The sequence below is a fragment of the Eptesicus fuscus genome, chromosome 3 (assembly GCF_027574615.1).
Source record: "Eptesicus fuscus isolate TK198812 chromosome 3, DD_ASM_mEF_20220401, whole genome shotgun sequence".
In the NCBI taxonomy this organism is placed as follows: domain Eukaryota; kingdom Metazoa; phylum Chordata; class Mammalia; order Chiroptera; family Vespertilionidae; genus Eptesicus; species Eptesicus fuscus.
In genome coordinates, this window is record NC_072475.1 from 70241459 (window position 1) to 70262622 (window position 21164).

At 41.7% G+C, this 21164-nt stretch overlaps 1 protein-coding gene across 1 annotated transcript in view; it reads left to right on the plus strand.

The window, feature by feature from the left end:
* Window positions 1-21164, plus strand: part of MORC1 (MORC family CW-type zinc finger 1) — a 161737-nt gene that overhangs the window by 99951 nt on the left and 40622 nt on the right. Inside the window, exons 18-20 of the mRNA XM_054712093.1 lie at window positions 9484-9549; window positions 10862-11101; window positions 16693-16797. Coding sequence (XP_054568068.1) covers window positions 9484-9549; window positions 10862-11101; window positions 16693-16797 — 411 coding nt within the window. The remainder of the gene's footprint in view (window positions 1-9483; window positions 9550-10861; window positions 11102-16692; window positions 16798-21164) is intronic.

Consider the following 21164-nt stretch of genomic DNA (forward strand, 5'->3'; position numbering starts at 1 on the left):
AGTGCTCTTCTCCCTGCTGTTTTGTCATTTTGCCATTTTCCTCTCCCCTCATCCTTCAATATCTGAAACTAATGTCATTCCTATATGAAGCTTCTCTCATTTCCCTTTGTCCTTCATGGGTGTCTTTTTTTCAAGCAAATTTTGCTTTCTCCCTGGTATTATAGTTACTTGTGTATATAATGTCTCCTATATTAGACTGTAAGCTTTTCGCAAGGAGGGACCATTTTTATTTATCTTTGCATTCCCAACAACACTTAGGCCTGGATCTTTTACATAACAGGTGTTTGCTAAACAAGAACGAAGGATCAAAGGAATTTGATTTATGCAGAATTATTTACAAATAGGTACAAAAAGAAATATTTCTCATTTGAGTGGATTGGTTGACTCTACATAGGTTGCACTTAAAACCTTTTGCATATGTTATTGGAAACCAAAATGTCCTTACACTTGCTCAAAATAAAGTGTTACATTTGGATGGGAGTGCAGAGACTGTATTTGGATTTTATTGTTGTGTTCACAGTCTTTGCATCTTTGTTAAACCCCACGCCTGTTGAAAAAGAACTCCAGCAGTAGCTTCCTTTTCTTTTGTCGTGCTCACATGGACACAAACAATGCAATATGTAGTTTAAGCTGACAAGTCCCACATTGGTTGTTTCAGCACTAAACGTGGAGAGAAAAGACATACCTAACGACGTTTAGCTATATTTTCCAGTTGAAATGGCATATCTAAGTACAACTTTGTAATGAAGAATGTGAACACTTTTCCCCATTTACATTTTCATCTTTTTAATGTGTCATCATTGTGTAGGATGCTGAGATTTCAAACCTGTATAACTATGCAGACAGATGTCTTAGTAAACATATTTATTCATCAAGAGTACTTTTCAGCCTCCTTACATAAACTGCCATAATCTAAAATTTATGACACCTAAAGTCCTTTGTCTAACAAGAGGCTATTATACACACTGTAGCTGAAATATTTTACTTTATTACTCTCCCTACAAAGATCCCATTTCTCCATGGTGATGCATTGCTTTTCCAAAAGGGATGATGCATAACATATTCACCCTTGTGGGCCCTGTGTTCACAGCATAGACATTAAACGAATTGCTCATGACGAACTAGTTGAGAAGTTTCTTGAAGGCAAGCATCTTGTGTACCTCCCACCATCACCCCTGGCTCACTGTTAGGAACAAAAGGTGTTCAACTTCTTAACTTGAATTGCTTGTGCAGATTATTCTTTTATCCCTTCTTGAGGAATTGATGTCACACTACCGGACAGAACAATATTCTTAGTTTACAAAGCAAACAGGACAGCACCAGCAGTCAGAGGGACATCAGTACCATCTGGCTTGAGAGCAGTGTTCTGTGATGAGACCAGGAGAGTCCCTGCTCCCGGATTCATAGGTCAGCCTATTCTGCCCTGGAGATTGGGACCAAGGAATACCATCCATTGCCGTTTGCTCCTGGGTTTCACAGAAGTGACCAAATGTTGCCACAGAGGCACATAGCAGTGTGAGTCCAGAGGGAGCTGATCTTTACTCCAAGAGGGACAGGAGTAGCTTTGACAGTGGCAGGCAGTCTTGCCACATGTCAGTCAGTCATTTTTATTCCATCCACAGGATTCAAGTAGAGGTTCAGGTGTGTTGCCTGAAATGATTTTTAATGGAGGGAATACTAATTTGGGTTTCACTACAAATATGCCTATTTTATCTCTGCCCTACAAAAATTCCTTAAGCACCTGAACTGTATGTTCATCCATTTCTCAATTAGCGTGCATGCTAATCAGGGACAGTCAGAGGCTGCCTGGTAGCCTGGGTGCACCGCAGGTCCTAAGTCTGCTCAGAGTAGGGTACAGCTGTTTGACTTCCTTCCAAGGCAGGCTACTCACTTGACCTAATCTCCTTCTTACTCAGAACCCAACTTTACATTTTGAATTCAGTTTAAGGACTGTACTTCACGATAGTTCTGATTTTGAACAAGGGGGTAGAGGGAGGATTTCTTGATACATCTGGAGGTTCTAAATCAGTCCCAGAGAACTAACTGATGTCTGTCTATGACCTTTGCTTCACAATGGTCTAGAATCATCCTTCCCCTATTCAGAGAAATCTCAATTATGTGCTCACCATCAGAAGCCTAGTTTCTTTTTGTCACCCCTTTTACCCTCTTGGTCTATCCCCCTTCTCTTCTGGTGACCATCATTCTATTGTCTGTATTTATAAGTTTGGTTCTTTTTGTTTATTTGTTGGATGCCACATATGAGTGAAATCATATAGTTCTTGTCCTTTTTGTCTGACTTATTTCACTTAGCATAATACTCTCAAGATCCATCCATGTTGTAGCAAATGGCAGTATTTCATCTTTTTTTTTTATGGCTGAATGGTATTCTATTATATATATATGTACCACATCTTCTTTATCCAATTATCCACTGAAGGACAGATGGGTTGTTTCCATGTCTTGGCTATCCTATATAATAAAAGCCCAGTGACTGAATGGTGGAACAACCAGAACAACCTGTTGACCAGTAGCTATGATGCGCACTGACCACCAGGGGGAAGATGCTCAACACAGGAGCTGCACCCTGGTGGTCAGTGTGCTCCCACAGTGGGAGCACTGCTCAGTTGACCAGGATGAGCGGCTGAGGGTGGGTCCACAGCCACTCGGCTGATCTGGATGAGTGATCCCTGCAGGCCACGCCCCCCACCAGTGCATGAATTCTCTGCACCGGGTCTCTAGTTGTAAATAATGCTGCAGTGAACGTAAGGTTACGTATATATTTCGGCCCATTTTTAATTGATTGCTTTTTTGTTGTTGTTGTCATTGAAGAATTCTTTGAAGTTTAAAGAATTCTTTGTACATTTTGAATAACAGTTTGTTTTTTACCAGATGTTTCTTTTGCAAACATTTTCTTTCTGTCTGTGGTTTGTCTTCTCATTGTCTTGATCCATTGGTTTTTATAACTTAAAGTCATTTTTCACATAAGCAAGATAAGTTTCAGAGAATAAGCCAGGTTGGTTGAGGAGTCAATGAAAAATAAAGAAACGGGAGCAATAAGTAATAAGCTACTTAGAAAACTTTTACTGAAGGAGCAGAGAAGATAGAGGTAAAGGTAGAAGGGCGGTTAAGGTTGGGAAAAATTTGTGGTTGGAAGAGATTTGGCAATGTTTCTGGACTAAGAGAAATGAACCAGTGCAATTAGAGAAAGTTCACAGCAGAGATGAGGCCTGACTGATGTAGAAAAATTGCAGCAAAAACAGGTAAGAAGGATTACTAGAACTCAGGTAGAGTTTAATTTAGGGTAAAAGGATGGACATTTTTTTCCCTCCAAGATTGTGGGAGAGAAATTAAAGGTGTCCACACACCTGTAATAAAAGAAGAGTCAATATTTGCATAATTGGGAGTACCCAAAGAAAAAGTATGGGCAGAAAACATTTTTAAAGGTATAAGTCAGAAAAAGTTTTCAAGAAAAAAATAGAACTTCAAGCTATGTATTTGAAACGTGGTAGAGAAAACTGTTCCAGAATAGTCAACAACAAAGCATATTCTAGTATAGTTACCCAGTTGAAAAGAAAAGTAATCCTTTGGTGAATAGGCATAAAGACCAAATCATTTATAGGGAGAAAAAATAGATTGGCTTCAAATTCTCTACAGAAGTCTCAGCTCCAGGTGGTAGTGAAGTAAACTATAAGATCCTTAAGGAAAGGAGTTGTAAACCAAGAATTTTATATTCATCATACCATTCTCAAATAAAAAACCTACAAATGAATTTTGATAATAGAAAAAAATACACCTTAGACAATATTGTTCTCATGATTCCGTTTGAGGAAACAACTGGAGGTCAAATTTGAACCAGTCAAGAAATATCATAAAATTCTACAGCGAAGAACTAGAAATAAGCAGACTGCATTTAACTCTAGGAATAAGACAAAAACTCATGTAACATTAGGTACCAAGCCGAGTGTAAATATCCTGGAAATGTAGTAATAATCCAGCTAACAAAAATAGGAGTCAAGAATGAAAGGTGAAAGGTAAGTTGTCTGACCTGTACTAGGGGAATAAAATCTATCATTTAAGCAATTTAAACATACTTTTTGGTACTAGTATAAACACTAACAAAGAGAATATCAATAAATAACAGAGAGTGTGAGAAAAGAGGGAGAAGAAAATAAATTTTGTTACTATTCAGAGTAGGAAACTTATAGGCACTATCTAAAATAGAACTAAGAATAAGGGTATTATATAAAGTTGTCATTATAATGGTACACAAAGAAAAAAACCCTACATATCAGAAGTACCTACACACACACACACACACACACACACACACACACACAAATGGACTGTATCATTAAAAACTTAAGAGAAATTATAAGAAAAACAAAATAAAATCATATGACAACTAATACCAAACACATATATCAAATCAATATATATAAATGGCCTAAGCTTACCTTAATAAAGGATAAGGAAATTCAGGTTGTAACACATAGCAAAGATCAAGCCTACACTGTATGCAAGACATACATCTAAAATGGTAATTCAGAAGGGTTGAATTCAAATAAATATACAAAAATAAATTAGGGGTCTAGCCTAAAACCAGACAAGTTGAAATTCAAGGAGAAAACTATTAAACAGTGCAGGGAAGGGCATTTAATTAGGCAAAAGTCATTAGTTCACAGTGAAGATGGTATCAATTACAAATCTCTCACACCAGTTAATGTAGTGTTGAGTTCCATAAATAAAAACCTACAAATGATACATAGAAAAAGAGACAATAATCCTATATAATAAAGAGCTAATATGCAAATGGATGTCACGCCATCATGCTGGGGCCGGGGAACCTGAGGCTGTGCCCCCCTTCCTGGTGCCAGGGCTGCGGGACCCGAGGCTGGGCCGGGGCACCTGAGGCCATGCCCCTGCCCCGGTGCTGGGGCCAGGGGACCTGAGGCTGTGCCCCCTGCCCAGTGGGGCTTGACAGGGTACCTGAGGCTGTACCGGGGGATCTAAGGCCATGCCCCCCACCCAGCACTGGGCCAGGGGACCTGAGGCTGTACCCCCCGCCCAGCAGGGCTTGACAGGGGACCTGAGGTTGTGCCCCCTGCCTAGCAGGGCTTAATGGGGGACCTGAGGCTGCACCCCCCCACCCTGTGGGGCTTGACAGGGATGGGGCCGGCTGGGTCTGTGTCTCACGCAATTTCGAGGTGTGTGTGGGTAGGTGGGAACTTGACTCTGGGTCCTGTGGCATGCCCCAGACTCTGAAAGGAGGGAGATTTTTATATACATTTTACTAATTTTCTTTCATCTCTGACACTTCTATTATAGGGAAAGGGCAAATAGCAATATTAAAATATTTCCTCTAATTAATTCCCTTTTAATATGCATGAATTTTATGCACTGGGCCACCAGTATTAGTAATAAAAAACTTTAGTTTGCTCTCAGCTTAGGAATGCCTAACAGTTAATAATAATGATTATATAGATACCCTAGAAGCCGGATGCATGAAATTCATGCAAGAGCAGGCCTTTGCAGTCCCGGGTGCCTCGGCCGCCCTCGTAGCCCCAGCTTCATCCGGAAGGTTGTCCAGAAGGTCATCCGGACGGTCGTTCCACTGTTTGGCCCTTTGGTCGATTTGCATATTATGCTTTATATATATATATAACATTGTACTCTCAAAATAGAGAATTAATTTTTTATTAAGTGTTCTTGGAATATTCACGAGAATCACTGTATGCTAGACCAGTGGTCGGCAAACTCATTAGTCAACAGAGCCAAATATCAACAGAACAACGATTGAAATTTCTTTTGAGAGCCAAATTTTTTAAACTGAAACTTCTTCTAATGCCACTTCTTCAAAATAGACTCGCCCAGGCCATGGTATTTTGTGGAAGAGCCACACTCAAGGGGCCAAAGAGCCGCATGTGGCTCGTGAGCCGCAGTTTGCCGACCACGGTGCTAGACCAACCAAAAGCCTACTGGCGACAATTCAGTAATGTCTATCAAAATTGAAAGTGCATATACCATTTGACCCAGACATTTTTCTTTTAGATTGATTGGACAGATGTACTCACATAAATATGAAATTACTTATTTATAAAGTTACCTGTTTTACAAGTCATTGAAAAATACTTTGTGTAGTAAGATATTGAGACAACCTAAATGTCTATCAACAGGTCTGGTTAAATAAAATGTTGTGCAGCAATACATTAGAATACAATGCAGCAGAAAAAGGCGATGAAGAAATTTTTAAAGTACTAACAGAGAAAGATCTCTAGGATATATATATATCCTTAAGTAAAAGAGCAAGATGCAGACTATGTATGTAAATACTAACATTTTTCCCTACCTCAAAAAAGTGGGGACAATTTATTTATATATGCTTGTATACAATGTGCAAACAAATCTCTGGAAATAAAAACAAAAAAGTAGCAACAGTGGTTACTTGTTAGAGGACTGTGAACTGGACAGATGGAGAATGGAGTAGTAAGGAAACATAAAAAATAGACTTAAATGTATGTTGTTGCATGTGGATATATTATCTACTAATATATAAACATCAAAAAGAAGTTATACTACATGGGCATAGAAGATAAAGCAATTTTCCCTTAGGGAATTGGGAGATGTATTTAGAATGTACAAAATTTGAATAGAGACTTGAAGGATGAGTGAAATCTCAAAACTGGAGAAGATTGGGAAGTTATTACAGGCAAAGGAAATAGGCTATACAAAGGCATGAGAACATAAAACTGAACCTGGGAAATACTGTAGGGTTTGGGAATTGAGTCTGTGAGGGCAAGAGGGGGCATCAGAGGGATGGAAAATGGCTCAGAAGAGGAATTTAGAAAGTTTAGGCAGAACCATTGGAAAGCTGATTGTATATTATGGTAAGTGCTGTTTGGTTCCATTTAAGGGACTTGAATGTCTGTATGGGCCATTCCATATGCTAGGTGCTGCAGAAATGAGACTCTGTCTGCTAGGCTGGTGGTTCTCAATCCTGACTGCTTATAGAATCACGTGGAGATCTCTATAAAATGCTGATGCTAGGCCCCCTCTCCACACAATTCAGTGAGAATTTTAGAGCATAAGGACATGGCATCAGTTTTCTCTAAACACTTACCAGGTGATTCTAATCACATGCATTTAATTTTGAGAATGCCATATACCCCCACCCTTCCTCCTCCTCTTCCTTATTTTAATGAAGGGAATAATATTGTATAGAAAGTGGTTGTGACATAGGTCTAGAGAAGTCTCTGAACTAGAGGCAAGAAAATGGGAGATTATAGAAAACTAGAGGCCTGGTGCATGAAATTCGTGCACGAGGTGTGTGTGTCCCTCAGCCCAGCCTGCACCCTCTCCAATCTGGGACCCCTCGAGGGATGTCCGACTGCCCATTTAGGCCCACCGGGATCGCCTAAACGGGCAGTCGGACATCCCTCTCACAATCCAGGACTGCTGGCTCCCAACTGCTCGCCTGCCTGCCTTCCTGATTGCCCCTAACTGCTTCTGCCTGCCAGCCTGATCACCCCCTAACCACTCCCCTGCCAGCCTGATTGATGCCTAACTGCTCCCCTGCTAGCCTGATTGCCCCCAACTTCCCTCCTCTGACGGCCTGGTCCCCCCTAACTGCCCTCCCTGCAGGCTTGATCGCCTGCAACTGCCCTCCCTTGCAGGCCTGGTCCCTCCCAACTGCCCTCCCCTGCTGGACATCTTGTGGTGACCATCTTGTGTCCACATGGTGGCATCCATCTTTGACCACATGGGGCAGCCATCTTGTATGTTGGAGTGATGATCAATTTGCATATTACTCTTTTATTAGATAGTATAGTTCAATCAGAGATGATAAAAGCCTTTAAAAAGTATGGTTATTTACCCTAGCCAGTTGCTCAGTGGTTAGAGCAGTTAGATTCTGGTCAGGGCGTGTACCAGAAGGAGGCAAGATTTGATGTGTCTCTCACATGGATGTTTCTCTTTCTCTGTCTCTATCCCTCCCTTCCACTCTCTCTAAAAATCAATGGAAAAATATTTTTGGGTGAAGATTAACAACAACATCAACCAAAACTATGGTTATTTGAGGCCAGTGCAAAGTTTTGAATTTAAAATATATTTAGATGGAGAAATCCACAAGGCTTGATCACTGATTAGGTGGAAGGGATTGAGAGTGATGATTAGCCAGAGATAACCTAGCTTGGATGACCGGGTGTATGGTGATGTCATTAGTTGAAAGAGGAATGCACTGCCGGGCTGGCATGGCTCAGTGGTTGAGCATTGACCTAAGAACCAGAAGGTCACAGTTTGATTCCTGATCAGGGTATATGCCTGGGTTGCAGGCTCGATCCCCGGAGTGTGCAGGAGGCAGCCGATCAATGATTCTCTATCATTGATGTTTCTCTCTCTCTCTTTCCCTCTCTCTTCTGAAAGCAATCAAAATATATTTAAAAAAAGAAAGAAAGAAAGAAAGAGGAATGCACTAGGAAGTACTGGTTGGGGTGAGTGCAGGTAGAGGCAAAATAATGGATTCAGTTTTGGAAGGGTTGCCTTGAAGGTACCTGCAGTTATAAGATGCACCAGGGGGCATTTGGATCTGAGCACAGAGGGAAAGGCACTATTTCAAAATCTTTGCATTTCATCCACATCTAAAAAATTTTCTGCAGAAGACAGATCTCACCCTTAATCAGAGTCAGGACCAATTTGGGGGATAGGTACTTACAGGAGCAAGGTAAATATTCTGTCCTAGAGAATCTGGACGGAGCTGATACTGCAATGGAACAGAAGAGATGATGGGTGCACTGAAAGGAGGTGCAAGTGGTCCCCTACCCAGGGTTCCAACCCAAGGGGAGTGAAGCTGGGCCTGGGGTGCAGAGCCTGCGTGGTTCTTTATCCTCTCTGTGTATTTCATTAGTGTCTCATTATTTTAGGATAACGTTCATCACAGCCAATTTAGCTTAAAAGGTGCTTCTTTTTCAGGGAGAGAAAATGCTTCCTCTCCCTGTAGCCCTGCCTCTGCGTACAAGGCAGCAGCTGGATGAGGGGGCTAAGGCAGCATCCAGTGAGGAGGGACACCGTTAAAGCCACTCTACCCTCAAAAGTCCCTTGATGCTCAGGCCAGGAGCTCTGACCTAGACAGGGCTATTGCTGAAGGTCAGATTGCATTCCAGATGCTGGGACCTCTGAGTAGGAAACCAAGCGTCTCTGAAAGGGGAGAGAGGCCTGGGGAGATGATACTTGATGCAGGGGCTCCCTCACCTTGCTCATGAGACACTTGATCTGTAATGCTTCAACAGCCATTGGGTTCTCTTATACCATCCAGTCCCCACTAATCAGAACATCTAAACTGAAAGGGACCCCTAAGTAATTACCAATTATCGGTGAGGATATGCAATCTCCAACTTCTTTTCTAAGAAATGAAGAATATTGAATTATTGTAATATGCCAATTGAAAGTTATTTGTTACTCACATTTGTCTAATGACTTTTTCCATAAAAGCCTCAGTTTATACCAACAAGCAGGATCGCTGAGTCCACTACCATCTGCCGAATTTCAGCATCTAAGGTGAGTGATTAAAGTAGGATTGAGCCATTTGTGTGATGTTTTTCATATAAAGGATAAGCCTTATCAAGGGCCAAATGTCATCATGGTTTATGAGCTTCAGAAAGTGAAGCACTCTGGGAGGAGGAGGTAAAGGGGGGGGGGGGTAAATGGGAGATTATGTGTAATATTATCAACAACAAAAAATATATTTAAAAAAAGTGAAGCACTAATGAATTCTTTTAAAACTGTCACCATTTTTTTTCTTATTAGAGTGATGCATGTTTATTAGGAAAACACAGAAAATAAAATATAAATAAGAAAATTTAAATCATGTATTGTCTTACTTCTTGGAGCTGATGACCATTTAATATATTTTAATGTATTTCTTTCCAATATTTTCAATGGATATATATGATACTTATATTTATATACTTAATATAAAGAGAGAGACTATCTGTGGATATATTTGCCTAGAAATATATGTGTAATTTCTACATTGTTTCTTATGTTTGCTAAATGTCATATCCTATATAATAAAACCCTAATATGCAAATCGACTGAACAGTGGAATAGCTGGTCGCTGTGTCGCACACAGACCCACCAGAGGGCAGATGCTCAATGCAGGAGCCCCCTGGTTGTCAGTGTGCTCCCACAGGGAGAGTGTTGCTCAGCCAGAAGCCGGGCTCACGGCTGGCGAGCACAGTGGCAGTAGCAGGAGCCTCTCCCGCCTCTGTGGCAGCACTAAAGACCCCCTCAAGGGTTCCCAGACGGCAAGAGGGCACAGGCTGGGCTGAAGGACCCCCCTCCCCCCCAGTGCACAAATGTCATGCACCGGACCTCAAATGTCTATTATCTAAAATTTAAAATGTAGAGGGAAAATTTTTAAATCTTTACATAAAGCTTTAAGTTATAACATCACACAGAAAATATGGAAAATTATAATTTTAGTTGTTTACATTTGTTAACAGGCAGGTTATGAGATTGATAAACCCAGCCAACTTTTAGATAAGTAGATTACTGATATATATGCACCAGGGAGCCAAAGGCAAGTAAATTTCTGTTGGAAGGAATCAAGAAGCACACTGTTCTCAATTTGGGGTTTTCTGAATCCTCAAAATTATATTTGTTGACTCAGCACAGCTCTATTGAGTCAGATTCTGAATGAGCCATTACAGTCGTATACATTTGCTAAAGTCTGTTTCTAAGCTTCTGCTTTTTAAGGTTTTTATTAGTAATAAATATCACCAAGTGTTATAAGGTTTTTAGAAAAATGGTGCTTAATTATAAATAAGCTGACTACCAAAAAATAAAAACATACTCTTCGTTGTTTAAGGAAAATACAAAACCTCGGAAAATCAGGCCTTCGAGTTTTGAGTCGAAGCATGAGTCTCTTGCATGCTTTGAGCTCTCGGCCAGCCAAAGAAGCTGGAAGAGCAACACGGAAGGGACGGACTCTGATGTGGAGTTCGTTTCAGAGACTAAAGTGATAAAGTCTACAAGGAAGAAGTCAGAGCCACAGCAGAGACATCCAGCAGCCCTCCCAGAAAAGGTCAGACTCACTGAGAGATCCCAGGTGTGTTTTTTCTCTTCTTAGTCACCAAATGTGTAGTATTCTTCTTCTTTGGAAATAGCATGTGTTATAGGCTTTGCTTCATTTTCACATTTTAAAACACTCTAATTGTGATCTCAGTTTCCTGGACAAGGTCCCAATGTCTATTTTTTCTTCTGTGTTCTCTCTTTTGGAGGAAAGGTCAGATTGCTAATATCAGCACATCAGCAAAATGTATGGAGAGCTCAACCAACTAAAGGGCCCCCAAAGAATATGTCTGTATTTAAGAGACATATTCATATAGGATACTCATATAGGATAAACCTGTAGACTTGAGGATTTTGCATCCAATGCTTTATAGCAAAAATGCTTAGCCAAATTCTATAATAGTTACCCCTGTAGTCATGCTTCTGGAAAAATGGGATATAATTTCAATAGTACAACTAAATGTTGAGACTGATTTTAATAAATGTTCTACCTGAGAATGTCCATGTATCCAAATTAGTTTCTTTTCTTTTTAAAATTTATTCAGAGATGTTTTTATTGATTTAAGGGAGAGGGAAATAGAAATATCAATGATGAGAGAGAAACATCGATTTGCTGCCTCCTGCAGGAGCCCCCTACTAGGGATCAAGGCCACAACCCAGGCATGTGCCCTGACCAGGAATTGAACCAGCAGCCTCTTGGTGCATGGGATGATGCTCAACCACTGAGTCACACTGGCCAGGGAGAGTTTCTTTCTTTTAAAAGAACCACTGTACTTTCATTCTTACAATATTACCTTTACTTAAGTCCTTTTTGAGAATTAGCCCTCAGATTCAGTTTATAATAATGACAGTGCCCAAAATTGAGTGTGCCAGACACAGTACTAAATTATTACAGACATTATTATCTAACTACCATTTTAAATCCTTTATACGCCAAAATTTACGGCCTAGTTTATCTGCTTTGCTCATCAAACTTGACTTCTAATGTCTTTTTCTTATTTCCAAAAATTAAATTCACCCTTCAAGGGTAGATATCGGCCACCATAAAATATATTAAAAAGAACTGTTGTAGGCTCTGAAAGGAATAAACTGCTTTAATCAGCAGATATCTACTGAACTTCTGCCCTCTGTAATATACTATGTTATGCATTGGAGACCAGGTATTTTAGGCATGGTTCTTTCAGAAGCAATTATTCTGAACAATAGTTACATTACAGAAATATCTCACACATTCCTTTGTAATATCCTTGGCAAGTGGTGTATAGACTTTTCTTGAAAATCTTTAGTGATGGAGACTCATTACCTCCTAAGCAGCCTTTGCCATTCCGTTTTTGGGTAGCTTGTTCTCTTAAAATATTGAAAGTCCAACTCCCTATGACTTCGAAGTTTTGGCCATAAATTGTGGTGGTTTTTTTTTTTTTTTTTTTTTGAGACAAGAGAAGCCAAGCTGAATCTGTCTATAATCATCAGAATTTTATTTTGAATTGTGTATCATATACATACAAGTTCATGTATTCAGCCGATATTCATTCAGCCCTTGCTATGTCCAAAATACTGCATGTGAGTAATACCTTGTGTATAAATTAGTTTTATCCTTTAACCCTGACTTCCACTAATTGTGCAATTTCAAGATTGTGGATTTGTTGGCAAATCCCCAATCTTGAAATTGGGGATTTGCCTCATTTATTTGCTGCAAGTTTGACATGCTTGGTCTAGAGGCAACACACAGCTGCTCAGGTAATAGCTATAGGTACAGAGGCTGCTGCTGCTTTATGGGAAAGATGTATTTGTTAACCAGCCAGTGTGCAGCTGCCTGTATGGGACTGTTGTGAAGAACTGGTTTGTCTAATGCTCCTTGTTAGCAGTGGCCACTTGGCCTGTAATAAAGACTCATTCATACACACCCACAACGTCTCATGGCTTCTCTGTCTACCACCCAGCATCCAAGAAGGTCTAGCCCCTGACAGAGGGGCTCAGACCCTACAGTTAGCGTAGTTGGACAGGATCAGAACCTGTACTCCCATACTTGTACCAGCATGCAGCGTTTGGCTCATAGAGCATCAGCCTGCAGACTGAAGGGTCCCTGGGTTCGATTCCAGTCAAGGGCACATGCCTGGGTTGTGGGCCCGGTCCCCAATAGGGGGTGTGCAGGAGACAGCTGATCAATGGTTCTCTCTCATCAATGATGTTTCTCTCTCTCTCTCTCTCTCTCTCTCTCTCTCTCTCTGTCCTTCCTTCCTGAGATTAATAAAATATATATTTTTAAAAAAGAGTGCTCTGACAGTGGCATAGTCGGCAGGATGGTAAACTGAGGCCACTGGAGCAGAGGACTCAGGAGCAGTGCATGCTGTGACAGGGAGCATTGTGAATACAAAGTGCCTTAGGAAGACAGCTAAGCTGTGATGGGGCAGTGAGATTGAAAGAGGCCGGTGTGAGACGAGGATGGAGTGACCAGAACCATACAGATCCTATATATAACATTTGATAAGCGGTTTCACATTTATCCTCAAAGCAATGGGAAACCATTGAAGAGCTTCAGGTAGGGAAGTGGCATGGCTAGGTTTTCCTTGAGAGACTATTACTTTGGCTGAGTAGAGAGCAGAGTGAATTCAGGCAGGGCAGTTAGGCAATTATAGTGTTCGCATGAGAAATACCAGTAGTGAGGGCTAGGGTGATGGTGGGGGAGTAGAGAGAAATGGATCCATTTGTTTCTTCTATTGTCTTGAGGAGGGAACACTGACACCTCTGGGTGATATATCCTATCTAATAATAGACAAATATGCAAATTGACCATACCTCCGACACGCCCACAAGCCACGCCCACCATCCAATCAGAGCGAGTATGCAAATTAACCCAAACCAAGATGGCTACAGCCACAGAGAGCAAGGTTTCGTAGGTAACAGAGGAAGCCAAGCTTTCTGCCAGCCATTGCAGGCCTAAGCCTCCACTCAAGCTACAAAGTTTCAATTATAGAAGGTAAACAAATTCAAACAAATGGCGGCAGAATGGAGCTTTAGAGAGCAGGCCTGGGTTGCCACTGGCAACAGGGGAAGCAAAGCTTGCCGCACACCCTGGCCGGGCCCACCCGCTTAAGGCAACAAAGTTTCAATTATAACCCCAACAGAAATGGCTATGGGCCTCAGAGGGAGCCCCAGGCTTGGCTCCACTCCAGGCTACAAAGTTTCAATTGTAGAAGGAAAATAAATTCCAGATACCAGGGCCTCCGCTTGCGTTGCCAGGGGGCGTGGCCCGCCTGCAAACCACCACAGGCCCCTCGCTCAGGCCGCCCCACGCCCCAAGGGAACCCCACCCTGATCAGGGACACCCTTCAGGGCAAACCAGCTGGCCCCCACCCCTGTACCAGGCCTCTATCCTATCTAATAAAAGAGTACTATGCAGATTGATCATCACTGCAACACACAATATAGCTGCCCCCATGTGGTCAAATATCCTGCCCCCATGTGGACACAAGATGGCCAGCAGGAGAGGGCAGTTGGGAGGCACCTGGCCTGCAAAGGAGGGCAGTTGGAGGTGATCAACCCTGCAGGAGAGGGCAGTTAGGGGTAACCAGGCCGGCAGAGGAGGGAAGTTGGGGGCAAACAGGCTGGCAGCAGAGTGGTTAGGGGGTGATCAGGCTGGCAGGCAGAAGTGGTTAGGGGTAATCAGGAAGGCAGGCAGGCAAGCAGTTGGGAGCCAGCAGTCCTGGATTATGGTCTCAGATTGGAGAGGGTACAGGCTGGGCTGAGGGACAAACCCCCTCTGTGCACGAATTTCGTGCACTGGGCCTCTAGTAGGATATAGAAGATGAAGGCAGAGGGAAATGGCAAGAATGACTGCAGAACCTCTGGCTCTTGCACCTGGTTGGATGGTGATTCCATTCATTGAAACAGGGAATGCTAGAAGATGGCTGGGCTTGTGAGGAGGAGCATGAGTTCAGCTTATACAGTTCGAGACTCTCAAGGGGACATGCCAAGTCAGGAGTAAGGGTAAGAAGAAAAGAAAGACTACATAGAAACCTGCCTAGAAGCCTGAGGATGTGTGCACAAGGGATTGTGAGGGACTAGCCAGAGCAGTAGGAGAAGAAATCAGGAATTTGTTTTATTATTAAAGCCAAGGGCAATCCAAGGTAAGATGGTCAGAGAGGCCAAAAGGCCTCTAAAAAAGTCCATTGACTTAATGACTTAGAGGTAATATGGATGACCTCAGGAAGCATTTTACTGTTTTTGTTGGAGTAAAGAGGGGAGAAGAATAAAATAGTTTGATTAGCCAGTGGAGGGTGAAGAAAGGGAGACTGGTTATTTGTCAACTCTTGGAAAGGTAAGATAATTTTACTTCAGAAGATATCATATACTTACCAAAATCTACAAGTGAGGTGGATAGATCAGGAGACTGTGTCATTCTTTATAATCTGTTGAAAAATGAATTGAATCAGCTTTTAAACTGCAATTGAAACAACTTTTAATTACTTGAGGATTATTTGCAGTGAATTTTTAATATCCTGTCTAGTAAATATAGTACTAGGCACTACCACTGCCAAAGGAGGTGCAAGGAGTGTAATTAATTTTAATATTAGCCTAAGTAGATGGGATTAGGAAGGCAGATGTGCTCTGAGTAAATCTCATCACGTGCTCCAAAAGCTTGATAAAAAGGGCTCTGGTGTTAGCAAATGATTTAGCTCATTTGCACCACAGTTCTGCTCTGTTAATACAGGTAATTAATTAATTAACTGTTCTTTCTAGAGAATTGTTTTTATCACACTCTTGTGTTTCTCAGGAGATTCCACTTTTTTTTATCCCGAACAACTTTCCTCCCATTTCCTGAAAACAGGTCTCCCACTAAAACTAATATTCTTATTGTTTTTTACATCTGCAACTTTTAATTCTTTTAAATTTTCCCCATGTTATTTGTTAATCCATTTCTCTGAACAAAAAAATATATATGTAAATCATTTACTCTGGACCAAGTGCTGAGGACTCCAAGATTGACACAGTTCTTGCCCTCAAGAAGCTAAGAGTCTGCCTCTAGCCTTTCTAATCAAAGAAGCCCTTACCCTGCATCATAAATTTTTCCATTATGTTTCTCACCTTGCAAGTATGAGGACATCCTTTCAATATCAGTAGCATGACTGTAGATATCTCACATAATACTAGGCATGTCTAGTATCCATTGTTAAGAACTACATAATAAGAGAAAGCCATTGTAGATATTGTGAAATGAATGCATATCTTATTCTCTTCAGCAATACCTCCATAAATTTTAAGAACAGTGTGTATATCCATATGAGACATTATTTATCCAGTATATGGGCAGTAATTCATTCAGCTCCTTTGCAAACTACTACAAGCCTTTTGATTCACTGTTGAGCATCATAGTTTACACCACTCATTTCATACTTAATTTGTCTTATGATAGTCTTTTGAATTGTTGCCTGTTATTATTTAACCTTTACTAATGCATGTCTAAATCATATACTTCTTGAGAGCAACGATCAGAAATTGAATTTCCTCTGTTTCTCCTACAGAGATCTGCTTCTGTACAGAAGTTAATAGAGGGTGAATGAAGGTAGTTTAATGTGTATCATCGATTGCTACTAATCCTTGTATATTTTCCTTAATACCTTGCTATAGGCCTCTTCTTGGGAAATGAAAAGGAAGCAGAATCAGAACCTTGTGCAAGAATGTCAGGATTTGATTGAAGTTGAAACCAGCAACAGTGATCAAGATATAATCCTGGTGAGATGAACTTTACTGGCTAAATGACACCTTGAGATTCATTCACTTTCATAAAGATTAGATGAATCCAAGAAGCATTTCTCATTAGTGCCTCAAAGTAACTGAAACATTTAATTGAATGACCTAGTTTTTTAGGTGATGAAACAAGGCTCAGAAAAGTTAGTTACTTGCCCAAGGCTAAACAAACTAGTAAAAATAAAACTAACTCATACATCCTGATTGCTAGCTCAGGTTGCTTTTCATTTTAGTTACTAGAGACCCGGTGCACGAAATTCGTGCACGGAGGGGCGTTGTCCCTCAGCCCAGCCTGTACCCTCTCCAATATGGAACCCCTGGAGGGATGTCCGACTGCAATCCAGGGATGTCCGACTGCCCTGGATTGTGAGAGGGATGTCCAACTGCCCGTTTAGGCCCGATTCTAAACGGGCAGTCGGACATCCCTCTCACAATCCAGGACTGCTGGCTCCCAACTGCTTGCCTGCCTGCCTTCCTGATTGCCCCTAATCGCTTCTGCCTGCCAGACTGATCACCCCCTAGCCACTCTGCTGCCAGCCTGTTTGCCCCCAACTTCCCTCCTCTGCCAGCCTGGTCACCCCTAACTGCCCTCTCCTGCAGGGTTGATCACCTCCAACTGCCCTTCCTTGCAGGCTTGATCCCTCTCAACTGCCCTCCCTTGCAGGCAGGGTGCCTCCCAACTGCCCTCCCTTGCAGGCCGGGTGCCTCCCAACTGCCCTCTCCTGCTGACCATCTTGTGGTGGCCATCTTGTGTCCACATGGGGGCAGGATCTTTGACCACATAGGGGCAGCTATATTGTGTGTTGCAGGGATGATCAATCTGCATATTACTCTTTTATTAGATAGGATAGAGGCCTGGTACAGGGGTGGGGGCCAGCTGGTTTGCCCTGAAGGGCGTCCCGGATCAGGCGGGGGTTCCCTTGGGGTGTGGGGCAGCCTGAGCGAGGGGCCTGTGGTGGTTTGCAGGCCGGCCACGTCCCCTGGCAACCCAAGCAGAGGCCCTGGTATCTGGAATTTATTTTCCTTCTACAATTGAAACTTTGTAGCCTGGAGCGGAGCCAAGCCTGGGGCTCCCTCCAGGCCCGCAGCCATTTGTGTTGGGGTTATAATTGAAACTTTGTTGCCTTAAGCGGGTGGGCCTGGCCAGGGTGTGCGGAAAGCTTTGCTTCCCCTGTTGCCGGCGGCAACTCTGGCCTGCTCTCTCAAGCTCCATTCTGCCGCCATTTGTTCGAATTTGTTTACCTTCTATAATTGAAACTTTGTAGCTTGAGTGGAGGCTTAGGCCTGCAACGGCTATTGGAAAGCTTGGCTTCCTCTGTTACCTGGGAAACCTTGCTCTCTGTGGCTGTAGTCATCTTGGTTCGGGTTAATTTGCATACTCGCTCTGATTGGATGGTGGGTGTGGCTTGTGGGTGTGTCAGAGGTGTGGTCAATTTGCATATTTGTCTATTAATAGATAAGATTAGGCTGTGAAAACTTTTATATTATATACATACATATACATTATATATATAACTTGAAGATCATCCCAAAACCTATATGCTCAAATCCAAAGCATCTGAACCTTTCTGTAATTTGTAATATGAATTCACATCAGAAAGTGTAATTCCAAATTAACTTAAACTAGACTACTGTCAAAAAACCTTGCTAAGAGAAGTCTTTTTAAAAAATACAGACATACTTTCCACTTACTCCCCTTGATTTAGTATCCCTGACTCTAGCTTGGTAGTTGATATCAAAAGGCTATATGTCTGGACTATTCTACCGTAGACCCCAACAGAGTTGCTTTGTCTCACCGAACCCAGTGCAAAAGCCCTTGGTGTTTAAGAAGAACTGACTCAGGGACTGACCACTTGAGAAACACTTGAGTTTCTTGAAGCCAAGTTAAAGACATTGTCCATTATGTTATACTAGAGGCCCAGTGCATGAATTCGTGCACCAGTGGGGTCCCTCGGCCTGGCCTGTGGGATCGGGCCGAAACTGGCTCTCCGACATTCCCCAAGGGGTCCCAGATTTTGAGAGGGCACAGGCCAGGCCGAGGGACCCCGCTGGTGCATGATCAGGGCCAGGAAGGGACACAGAAAGTTGGCCAGCCGGGGAGGGACCGCAGGAGAGCTCCAGGGCGTGTCCAGCCCATCTCGCTCAGTCCTGATCAGCCGGACCCCAGCAGCAAGCTAACCTACCGGTCAGAGCATCTGCCCCCTGGTGGTCAGTGCATGTCATAGCAACTGGTCAACCGGTTAACTGTCTGCCCCCTGGTGGTCAGTGCACGTCATATCGAGCAGTTGAGCGGCCTTAGCATATCTATAATAATAAAAGAGTAATATGCTAATTAGACCGGGGTCCCGTGTGCCTGCCAGCGGCCAGAGGGAAGCCCTGGTCCCCGATGCCAGTAGGAAGCTGGTGCCGACAGCCAGGGGAAGAAAAGCCTACTCTTACACCAATTTCGTGCATCAGGACTCGACTCATTAGCATATTATGCTTTGATTGGTTCAACGGCCGACCAGTTGACCAGACACTTAGCATATTAGGCTTTTATTATATAGGATAGTGTCCTTTGTATTATAATACAAAGTTCATTCAGATATTAGAATTTAATGCCAGGAAAAAAATCTATTGATTTTTTTTATCAGAACATGAATTTTATTACTTACTATGATTCTCTTTTTACCTTTATTTCCAAGAAGCTTATAGTTAAATTTTAATCTAAATAAGAATAACTATAGTCACCTAGATGATTGCTATTTTTGACATGATAACGTAATGAGCGTATTTAGAAAAGGGTTTGGCTCATTGTTCATGTCTTTAGGTAAGGTACTGCAGAATGCTATTTGGAATTATAGATTAGATTTCAGTTACAAATGAGCCAATAAAGTCTTCTGACTTTAGCCTAATTTCTATCCCTTTGGCAGAAAACCATTGTCATAAGGTACAAGGTTTAATAATAATTGGCTTTATTTTTTAAATTTTTCATTATGGAAACTTTCAAATATAGTACAATCAACTCCTATGTGACCATTTTGCATCTCCAACAGTGATCAACTCATGGCCAGCCTTGTTTCATTCATACCTCCCCCAGTCCCCATTACTCCCAGGCTGCATATCACTTCATCCACAAATTAGAATTGTTTTAAGAAGCTATTGAAAGGATATTGAAAAGAGGAAAGTACCTCCTTATTGACCAATAAGGGACTACTAAATCCAGGATGTGGAGAAAGGGAACACCAAATTATTTTCCAAAGAAAAAAATTTAATCTGAGGCCTAAAAGGAAGAGAAAACTGCAACTACTATTGTAAATAATGACAACTTTATTTACCTCTTTGAAGCAAAATATGGTATAGCTGTATCCGCCTTCTTTGCAGGATCTTCAAACTCTTGGCTTGTATTTTATGCAGCCATTGCTTTGTCACCTTTCCAAGCTTTTTTTTTTTTTTTTTTTTTTTTTTTTAAACCCATACTTTTATTGATTTCAGAAAGGAAGGGAGAGGGGAGAGAAAGATAGAAACATCAATGATGAGAGAGAATCATTGATTGGCTGCCTCCTGCACACCACCTACTGGAGATTGAGCCCACAACCCAGGCATGTGCCCTTGACCAGAATTGAACCCGGGACCCTTTCAGTCCTCAGGCCGATGCTCTATCCACTGAGCCAAATCCACTAGGGCTTTTCCAAGCTTTTAGTTAGTGCTTTTCATAGATTACTAGTAGGTATGACATTTATATTAAAATTTTTATGTAATATTTTTTATGTAATATTTCTCAAATTCTTATTTCAAATTAGGAAATAATTCTGAGTGTTTGACTATCGATACATTCTTAAACTCAGAAATCAAACATAATCTCTTTTTATGTAATATTTCTCAAATTCTTAAGTTACTTGTGTGTATGCATGTGGTATCATTTATTTGTGTCCCTGTGATCCTAGTAGGAAGTCTGTTTTGAAACTCATGGGGTCTAATTAATTTGGATAAATAGGGATTATCCAAAGTTGCATACCAACTTCTCCATTTGGCTATAGTTGCAGTAATTCCCAGTAGGAAATAATTCTGAGTGTTTGACTATCGATACATTCTTAAACTCAGAAATCAAACATAATTCTTCTTAACCCCTGGGCATCTTCCCAGTTATCTTCTATTTATGGTGCCTATGTGAATGTGTGCATGCATGTACTTTAATTCCGACCTATATCTGTCACATTTGAAGAAGGAAGGCACTCGGGGGCTAACAGTGCTATGAGAGGTTATTACTTAAGGAAGAACAATTAGCTACTGCACGGGGCACTCTCCACCCCTCCCCATAACCAGGTGGTTTTTGTTATTTTGATGAATTTGCTGGGACACAGGGTCTTATT